This window comes from Nestor notabilis, unplaced genomic scaffold (assembly GCF_000696875.1).
Source record: "Nestor notabilis isolate BGI_N333 unplaced genomic scaffold, ASM69687v1 scaffold15444, whole genome shotgun sequence".
NCBI classification, from domain to species: domain Eukaryota; kingdom Metazoa; phylum Chordata; class Aves; order Psittaciformes; family Psittacidae; genus Nestor; species Nestor notabilis.
In genome coordinates this window covers 25,970-36,538 of record NW_009925280.1, presented here as the reverse complement: position 1 = coordinate 36,538, position 10,569 = coordinate 25,970, and the positions used below count along the sequence as shown (strand labels likewise).

Below are 10,569 nucleotides of genomic sequence, written 5' to 3'. Positions count from 1 at the left end.
GAATTACTCAACTTCTGCATGTGAAAAATCTTCTGTGAGGGTTTACTGTAGGTTAAACTTGGACCATTTTGGTCAAGTGCAAAACCACCTCTTTGTGTTAAAACAAATTCTGTTGCTCTTAAGCATTCCAACTGAACAAAAAGGCATACTATTAGAAATACTTGAAAGAAGCAGTGGTAGTGGGTTTGTGAAGAGAGTCAATGACTTTAATTCCCATCAGAAACTTATGTGCATTTTACTAATGACCTTAAAGACACCAAGTGTTGCAAAAGTATTAAAGAAGCCAGAACTTGGTGAGATTTCTGTGTTGGGGGAGGTGTCAGACTTAATTGTTCTGGTATCTCTAACACTGGTTTTTATTAACATTTACATATTTTTCTAGAATATGCTTTTAAGGCCATAAACCAAGGTGGACTTACATCTGTAGCTGTTCGTGGGAAAGATTCTGCAGTAATTGTAACACAGAAGAAAGTACCTGTAAGTAGTCTGGTTTTGGGTGTGGGGTGGACTGGAAGGAGATGAGAAAAAAGGTGCAGGGGATAAGACTCTGATATGATATTTATTAGCATTGACCTATATTGCTGCTTGGATTGATTATCTTACCGTCATTCTGTTTATTACAAGTTCTAGCTCCATTTAGTTCTCAACTGTATGTTTCTTTACTAAGAACTGTAGTACTGGTTTTCTCTATAGTTGTAGGAGGGATGAAGCTAAAACACGAAGTTGGTCCTGCTGTGCATTAGCATGCATACATTTCTCTGGCTTGTAAGGGCTGTAAGGTCCATAATCAGTTTCATGATTTCTTGAATTCCCACTCGGACAATGTTGTACCAATAGCATGTAGAACTATTTCATGAGTGTTTCAGCAGAGTGGTGATGTGGGGTTGACAAAGTGGGGAAAACCTTGTATTTAAAGGACAGCATGCAGTAAGAGCTGTCATGGTTTAAGCCCAGCTAGCAACCAAGTACCACACAGCTACTCACTCACCCTCATCCCCTCCCCAGCCCCCAGTGGGATGGAGAGAATTGGTAAAAAAATGTAAAAACTCATGGGTTGAGGTAAGAATAGTTTAATAATTGAAAAATAAAAGTAAAATATAATACAGTAATTACAGGAAATAGAGAGAGGAAGGAATAAACCCCACCCCCCGACGAAGATGCCCAGCTTTATCTTCCCTATTCTCCTGTTTCTTCTTTTCATGCCTACAGCAGTAAGTAGTGGTGGGCCTGAAATACAATTTTTAGCTGTTAGTTCATGTTTTTGGGCTCTTGTGTAGATACCAGAGCATTCCAAGTCTGTTTTTTAGGGCTGGTTGGTTTGGTTTTTTTTTCACTCAAAGGACAGTGTTTTCTATTAGATTATTTCTGTTTCAATTTTAGGACAAGTTACTGGATTCCAACACTGTGACTCATTTATTCAGAATTACTGAAAACATTGGCTGTGTGATGACAGGAATGACAGGTATTTATTTCACTATCTTTAAGTATCTGAAGCGTGTAGTTTGCCAACTTTGCATCACGTAAAACAAATAAGTGCTCTAGGAGATTTGTTCCACTCTGTCTGGTTTTGGAAAACTTATCTAGTTCTGATGTGTGTATGTAAAGATGACTTAAGATTGACCCTGGAATCTGCATTCTCAAGCAATGCTAGGAATAAACATGGTACATGTTCAGTGAAATTAATACTGGTTCTTTCTGTCTAGCTGACAGCAGATCTCAGGTTCAGAGAGCTCGCTATGAGGCTGCTAACTGGAAGTACAAGTATGGCTATGACATCCCTGTGGATATGCTGTGTAAAAGGATTGCAGATATTTCTCAGGTCTATACGCAAAATGCTGAAATGAGGCCTCTTGGTTGCTGTAAGTATAGTGTATGAAATTAATCTTTTCTGTTTCTTGTCTAAGCTTGCAACTTAAAGGATAAGGCATTCTCACCCATTTTCAAATTGTGCAAGATACAGATGTAACTGAAGAAGTAGGAGGGACAAACAGCCAAATGAGAGAGCAGTGTTGGAAGTCTTGAATCAGAACCATGATTTTGCCATTGAATCAGCATTTGAATTGGAGTAAATGATTTAGCATCTTTAAAATGTGCGATCTGATTTCACCTTGGCTTCTGGGGCTGTGCTTGTGCAGGTTTTCTGCATGTATAGGACAAAAATCTGCATAACTTTTGCTCTTAACCATGATATATGTAATGTAGAGAAATGCTTAAAAACATTTCACACGCAAGCATTTCTGCATCCATCTGGTTTAATAACAGCAGATGCAGCTTATATTAAGCAGATGTGTGCAAAGCTGGTTTTTGTAGGTATTCCTGGTCAACTGTGTTTTCTGAGGTTGTTTCTGACTTGTTTTTTGTCCTACATTTGGCTGTCAGCAAGTTATAACTGTACTTTTAGGCTGTCCAGGAACTGAGCTAAAAGACCTAGTGCTTCCTCAATTACATTTTCATTTAACATTCTATCTGGGTTTCTTTTTGTTTGCTTGGTGGGGTTTTGTTGTTTTTTTTTTTCCCCCCCGGCGAAGTGGAATAGTTTCAGAATTGATGAATCACTTCTTGTAATCATGGTAGGCACCAGCACTTCTCACTACAGAAGTAACGGTCATGGTCACACCACGGTTTCCATGATGGGGCAATTTTCCTATGTTTGTAATGTTCAGGAATGATTGTTTCTTTCTTCCCATGGCATTTCCCCGTGCCTTCATACTACTGGAAAATGATTTTTGGTGGTGTGTGTTGTTTGTTTTTTGGGTTTTTTAAATAGATGACTAAAATTGGCTTTTTCTTAACTTTCCTTAAGGTTTTTTGAAAAGATGCTGGGAAATTGTTTTTCTGTTGTAGTAATGAGCTGCTCAGAAGCTTATCAGCTGTAACTACTAGTTAAAAGTTTCACAAGTGTAAAGCAAAAATAATTTAAAACTTTGATTCTGTTACGGGATTTTTTTTATTGTTGTTTTACTTTTGAGTTATTTTTAACGTGCATATTGAGACTATACAACTGTAAATCTAGAAGTGTGGGTGAACACAGATGCATTTCAGTGATGTGGCCAGTTCTTCACATTCAACTTAAAGCACTTAATCAGATGGTCTTCAAAGGCTCAGTTTTAAATTCTTTTATTTCCACATTCCGCTGTTTTTCTGTATTTTTTTTTTTTCCCCTTTAAAGAAGAGAGGAAACGGGATGTAATGCAGCGCTTCTCGGGATGGCAATCAAGAAATCTAAAGCTGATCTTTTAATATTTCCCTTAGTTTCAACATATTTGTAAAGTTGCTTTCTGTTAGAAGGCACATGTTAATAGAACTATTGTTTACACTTCTAAAAAGTGTAGTATAGTAAGCAGGATGTGAACTGTGGCTGGGTTAACTTTGTATTGGGGTTAAATTTTTGTACTTCTGGACTTTGTGGTTCTCTACACACATGGCAAAACTGTTCCTGCATTTAATGAGGAGCCTTCTTTGGTAATAAGAGAAGTGTAGTTTGCGCTAAATGAAGTTGCACAGCTGGTAAGAAGATGATGGTAAGAAATGGCAAATTGGAGATAAAGAGGAAATCACAGCTCTAAGTATGGGATTGGTTCCCAAAAATGTACTGCCGTGCATGCACGATTTTCACAGGAGGGGAATATGTAGTCTGTTCTTCAGCTTAATGAAATTGCTAAAATTGGGGAGAGAAATAATTTAACGTATTTTCTCTTCAAGGTATGATTTTGATTGGTATCGATGAAGAACACGGCCCTCAGGTATACAAGTGTGATCCAGCAGGTTACTACTGTGGATTTAAGGCCACAGCTGCAGGAGTTAAACAGACAGAGTCAACCAGTTTCCTTGAAAAGAAAGTAAAGAAGAAATTTGATTGGACTTATGAACAAACAGTAGAGGTAGGCCAGCAGAAGGAAATAAATATCTGTTAAGTATGTTTAATGAATATGCTGTATGTAGGCTTTTGATGTAGAGGAATGCGGTTAGGCATTTCCTGTTTTCCTACAGTTCTGTATTGCTGCCAGAGCAAATATAGCTACTCTAACCAGAAAATCTTTTGAAGGTTTTGCAGATATTTGAATGGTCGTCAAATCTGCTTTACGTTAGCTGAAGCAGAATCTATAATTGTAGCACTTCCACTGTAGCTGGTGGTTGGTTACTACAGTGCTTGATTCTGGGGATACCAGTGCGATTTCCATCTAGTAGCACTTAAAACAGTCATCGCATTAGAAAGCATTTCAAACAGGAAATGCTTGTAGTAGCGGTAGCGCTTGTCTGTCAGTTTAGTAAACATAACAGTTCTCACAGTAAGCATAACAGCTGGTGTTGTTCAGGCCCCATTAAAAAAATATCTCACTTATAAAATAGGCCAATTAACTGATTTTATATATCATCCTTAATTTTTGACTTATACTGTAGAAATCTGTCTAAACAGTCCTTTTCCGTGGCCTACCTGTTTCCCCTGCCAGGCCTTGTTGTTCTCTCATAATGTTATTTCCTGCATCACGAGATCAGCAGTTGAAATACAGAATAACAACCTAGCAACTGATTCCTCTGTAAGATTAAACAGAGAATTGTATTGAGATCCCTGTGAGTGCTCTGCAGATTTAGACCTTCAACTAAATATTTGTGAAATCTACATTACTGTGAAAGTACCATTTAACCAGAAAGTTTTCAGCATAAATTCATAAGGTTTAAGTGTGTATAATGTATTTGCAATTACTTCAGAGATCCTTTCTTATCCTGGCTAAATATTTTTCACATTAAATGTATACTTTTCCATCACTGCTTGATTATATTGTGCATGTCTCTTGTTGAGCAGTCGGAGATAGATGAAACAGTCTTTCCATATTCTTGTTTTTAATGCATACAACCTCCATGGTATGGCACAAATGCCTGGTTGGTAATTAATCTGGCAGTCAAATCCTGGATGGGCTTCTCTACCTTTTGTTGTCTTTGTAAAAGTGCTGAGATTGTGAATGTAGATCAGACACTATTACTGTCAAAGTTGGCAGTGACAGCGAGAAGCAAGTCTCAAGCAGAAAAAAGAATCACGTTTTTGTTGTGTTCTTTGCACACACACACAAGCTGCCTTTTTTTTTAAAGCTTGTGGTGCAGTAGAGGTACTGCTCCAAGGGTAAGAATTCTGTTTGGGTTTTTTTTAGTTTAGTGGGGCTTTTTTACAATTTAGCAATCTTCTGATAATACGTCTATATAGTCTTGTAGAATTATTGCAGAATCAATGTATAATCATCATGTTGAAAATAAACTTCATCTTGTCTGGTGTTCTACACTTACTAACGCTTTGCTGATCAGAATTAAATGCCAGCATGTCAGAATAACTGATTTTATAAGCATCTAACTAGATAGCTGTTTTATGGAACTTCTTTTTGTGCTCAATCATCATTTTAAGAATACATCTTTAGCTTTATTATGACCCTACTGCAGGGTTAAGTATGAGCAAAGTTACAAAGAACATCCTTTAAAACAGGTCATGATTAGGGTGCAACAAAAAATAAGTTAAGCCATGATGAAATGCAGCTTTTAAAAACAGCCAACATAATTTTAGTTACCAGAAGAAAACGCCAAAATGGAAGCTACACAAGTGACATGTGCTTTGAGTAATTTTGGACTGTAATGCTAATGTCTGTCTTATTTCCCACTAATGAAACGTGTTCTCTCTTTGGGACCTGGGCTTTTACTCTTTGCATGACAGAAGATTTGGGTTTTGTTGTGTGGGGTTTTTGTGCAACGAAAATGACATGTCCCTTTGTTTTTTGTAGATTGGGCTTTTTAGGGAGAGGACTGGAGCGGGACTGTATTTATGTAACAAGGGGAGACCATCTGAAACTTTTCAGCTAAGGTTTCAAGGTGGAAGGAAATAACTTAAAAACTAGAAGGAAGGGTAGTTGTTAATGCTATGTCTATTTAAAAAAACCCAAAACCTTAGTGCTTTCTGTTTAATGATAGGGGCTTTTGTCATTTTTCAGACAGCAATAACGTGCCTGTCTACTGTACTATCCATTGATTTCAAACCTTCAGAAATAGAAGTTGGTGTAGTTACAGTGGAAAATCCTAAATTCAGGTAAGTGATCAGTGTTATAAAACTTGGTGTGTTTCTTCAGTTACGTGCAATTAGTTTGAACTTCTGTGTAATGGTAAATCAAGAAAAAAGGGATAAATGTCAGAAGCTGACGTTTTGGAGGATTTTTCTTGTAACTTTTCAAAACGTGTAGGTTAAAAACCAAACAACACAGAACACATCTTTAAAACGTTTGACATGGTTAAAGGATGTCAACAAAAGTGTTGTTTCTTAAAAGAGTATTGCTTTATGTGACAATTAAAATGTAGTTACATCTGATATAGATGATTTTTCATGCTTAAAAGAATAAAAATTTTTCTTTGTATTAGTATTTGGAGTCCACTTCCAAATCATAGTCATGACAACTAACACAGTGAAGTCTGTTTTGTATAGGGAAAATTTTGCAAGTCCCTTAATTTTTTTAATCCTTTTCTAAATGGGATCTTTAAATGACTCTTGCTTGTCTTGTAACTGCAGCAGTTTTTAACATCTCCAGTATATAGTTAATAGATTCTGAATTTGTATTACTTGAAGTGCTATAGTTATTTGTCAAGTTTAAAAGATCCTGGGTTTAAAAATCACTGCAGTGGTATGAAACTGTCTTGAGCTTCTTCTTTCTGAGTACACTGCATTCCCACCTAGCATGGAAGCACGATGCCTGCAGTTTCCTCCCTCCCCTGTTACTGCCTGAATCTGAGTGCAGCAAGCTTACTTGGTCAGTCTATCAAGATGGCACCTGGAAATCTTGCTGCTGAGGGCTATACCTCATATCAGATACAGTGTACTTGACAGCCTTCTCACAACACAATGTATAGCTGCAGGAGTATGCATGAAATGTGGGATGATACATTTCTGGGCTTTTTTGTTAATGCAGAAAGACTTTCTAGGTGTGTCTTGCCAAAAATTTAGGTAAATCTGGCTTGCTGCAGAGGAGTGCAGTTATTTCTGCCTTAGCTTCTTGTTTATTATTATTATTATATTTTTTAATGTGTATTATATTTTAAAAATTGAGAGGGACAGCTAAGTGGAGAAGAAAAGTCCTCTGCTGCTTTAGTCTAGCTACTTGGTAGGTGGGAACTGGAGAGAGGCTTCAAAGCTTTGGGTCTTGCAGGTGCAGTCTTTTGAGTGCTTCCTAATGTGTTTAAAGTTGCCATGGTGGTGACAGGTGGTTTTGCATTTGTTGTGTTCAGACAGCAGAATAGCATATTTGTTTCTTGGTTGTTTTTTTTTGAGAAAGCATGCGTACTGCTGCTTAAGGGTCAAGTGCTAGCTTTCTGGCAACCTTCACTTAGCAGTCTATGTCCTTTTCAGAAAGGATGGGTAACAAGTAGAGGGAGAAAGCTATGAAAACATATGTCCCCCCCTTGGAGTATAATACTAATTACCATAGCCGTTCTTCTCACAAGGTCCCAGCTTGCAGGTATGTTAGTCATAAGGAATGAGGAATGTTGGTTTTTTACCATTTGTTACCTCTTTGCTCTCTAGTGCCTTTGATTCTTCCTTTATTTTTCAAAAAGAATTGGAATGTCAGCCTGTGGCCTTAATAGCGGGTCTTTAAAGGGCTGAAAGATGCACTGAGTATAACTTACTTGTGTAGGTACTAGGTTGTAATATTGGAGCTCGCGGGGAAGAATCATTTAAGCTGTTTAAGATTTCATTTTGTTCTTTCAGGATCCTTACAGAAGCAGAGATTGATGTGCACCTTGTAGCTCTGGCAGAGAGGGACTAATTAGCATTCCCATTTCCATTGTCTGTGCTTCTGGCCAGGATATTTGGTGAAACGAAAACACTTATTAATGGCTTTAGATTATGGGTGGAAAACCATGTTCACTATATGATGTATTTTACTCTGTACAAATAAAACAGAGGTTTTTGAAATACTTAGTGTCTCCTTTTAATGTAATTTTTTTTAACTTTTGGTTCTATGAAATTATCAAAATGCTTCATGACTTCGAATGTTTCTGTGATGATTACTTGCTTTTTAGTTGTATTTTAGGATAAATACTATACTCTACACTGTATTTTTCATCTGAGCTATTTGGCTTCTAGTGTGAAGTTTTATATCAGATTATGTGGTGTGTGTGTGTCTTGAGAATTCTTACATTGACATGTATTCTCTTCTTGTCCTGATCCTGAAAGGCTTGTAACATTACTGGTTTAACTGTGGGGAAATTAAGAAGATTCTTAATATTTGCTCAAGTCTGTATGTGGATACAGTTAAAGGAGAAAACCTGAGCTTCGATTCCCAGTGCATTCCTTTAAACTGATTTATTTGGGGTGCAGGTAGCGAATTTATCAGACATCAGCTATTAAGAGCTTTGAAGCTAACATTTATTTAGGGATTGTATATGTAGTATCCTTTCGAATTTTGGCTGCCTGTCACCTACCTGGTTTTGAGGCTTCGGGCAGTGCCAAAACGATGTTGGGGCTGGACGGGGCTGATAGACAAAGTCCATCAGCACGAATGTGCCTGGAAAGCAACTCCCCTTGCCCCTTCAAAGTTCTGGGTTAGGAGAAAAGAGAAGACTGCAAAAATCTGAGTAAAGGTGAAAAAAAAATGCAGTTTTGTTTTGCTGAAACTCAAGAGGTTTCAGTCTAAGCAGCAAAAGGGAGACGAAGTTGTGAGGAACGAGGTACTGAGGAGAAAGGGAAGATTAGTAGGCATTTTTAGCTGTTGGGTAGACGTGGGAGTCATCTTGGAAGAATGCCAAGCTAGTAGGACTTCTACCTCCTTACCTTCAGTCCTGTCGTGCTATTTCTATATTTGTTTTAATTACTTCAAAATTCTCTTTGATTTTCTTTTTTTTTGAGACCTTTGGGGAAGGTTATCAGAAACTGGGATTACTTGATTATTTTTTTTATTGCTTTACAGTTAAAGCCCCTTGAATGTATATTTTTCAAGTTCATTGGAGTAAAGGAGATGTAATTCTGTATTCAGTGGCTTTAATAAAAGATAATGCTAACCTTATGTGATAACTGAGTTGAGGAGACTCAAATGTATTGTGAACTGTTGACTTTACAAAGCTTCCTGAATTTCCATTAGTGCCTCCAAATTTGAGCTTCCCTCATATCAGATAGTGTAGTATAGGTGGTAAGGTGAAGCCTTCCTTGCTTCTGGTTTTGGGTTGGTTATCTGCAAATTCTGTGTGCTTTTGTGCAACAGTTGGCAGAACTAATGGCACATTTGGAAAGGTCTCTCTGTTGGTGACTGCTGAAACTTCCTAGGATCTTTCTTCCTAATACTGCAGTCATACAGCAACAGGGAATTTTAGTAGATTTAAGTCATCATTTACTCTGCTGTAAAATATAGTCCACTGATACTTTGTTCTTGATCAGCTTTAATTATATGTGTGAAACTTCACTAATGACTTCTCAAACAAAACAAATGAAAAGGAAGATGACAATCAGGGAGCTGTATGACTAGAGCACGTTTGCATAGTATTTAGTAACTAAACACCCTGCAATGCCTTTAATTCTAAATTCTGGAGCTTGTATGTGATTGTATAACTCAGGTGCTGGTTCTGAGAGCAATGGGTGTTTGTTCATACCTTACACTTTTGCAATACAGAACATCATATTTTGTGTTCAGAGATGATGAAATAAGCTGTCTACAGTATATTAGTTTGGTATGTTATATCCTGATTTAATAAGCAAAGTTAAAATTGCAGCAACGGAAAGGCCATTTTTGCTTGTATACTGTCCTATAGTGGAAATTCAGTTTTCTTTTCATATTAATGATGGGGCTTTTCCTTTTCCAGTCAAAGGGTTTTGTTGTTTTAAGATAAGGCAGCTGTGCAGATGGGGATACCTGACCTAATGGGAAAACCCCGTGTATTACACACACATATGATCGCATTCCTCACACCCTGGAGCAGATAACACCTGCAACCCTATTGTACCAGCCGTGGCTGGTGTTGAACTGTGCCTGGTATCACCTGCTGTTCCAAACCTGGCACTTGCAGAGAAACAAGAGTATGTATGATGTGATCCTCATGCTTCTGGTTTGGGTAGAGCTTATCAAAAGTGATACCAGACTTGGGCTCACTCCATGTATTCATGGTTTGTTTGCCAGTGCTGAAGACTCTGGAAGGTGCAGTTACAGTGTGAATGCACAAGCAATTAAGCAGGAATAGAATCAAGTCTTATTTGCATATAGACCCAGTTCAGTGTTAATCTGTACTAAACTTGGGCTGGCTCTGCATAGCCTTGTAACTGTGTCCACGTTACATTCCCAGTGCTCATTATTTGAGGTGTAGAGTGTAAGGATGCAAATGCCAGGTACATGCAGTCAGCTTAGGTAATCAGTGTTTGATGGAGTATGTGAAAAGCAGCTGAATTTCTTATGAACAGCCCTACCCACCCTCCAGGGTTGCCCCAGAAGCAGTAATGGGCAGGTGTTAATAGACAGAAACTGCTTAATAGGGAATCTTAACATAAATAGTCTGTGGGTCATCAGCAGCTGTCCGTCTGTTCATCCTGGGAACAAAAGATGTTAAGGGAGGCAG

General features: G+C 37.8%; 1 protein-coding gene across 1 annotated transcript; it reads left to right on the top strand.

Annotated features, from left to right (window-relative positions):
- Positions 1–429: 429 nt before the first annotated feature.
- PSMA6 (proteasome (prosome, macropain) subunit, alpha type, 6) lies at positions 430–7,942 on the top strand. Its single transcript, XM_010012986.1, has 6 exons — positions 430–471; positions 1,381–1,462; positions 1,704–1,859; positions 3,703–3,881; positions 5,973–6,067; positions 7,736–7,942. The coding sequence occupies exons 2-6, from the start codon at positions 1,447–1,449 to the stop codon at positions 7,791–7,793; spliced, it is 504 nt and encodes a 167-aa protein (XP_010011288.1). The 5' UTR covers positions 430–471; positions 1,381–1,446; the 3' UTR covers positions 7,794–7,942.
- Positions 7,943–10,569: the final 2,627 nt, after the last annotated feature.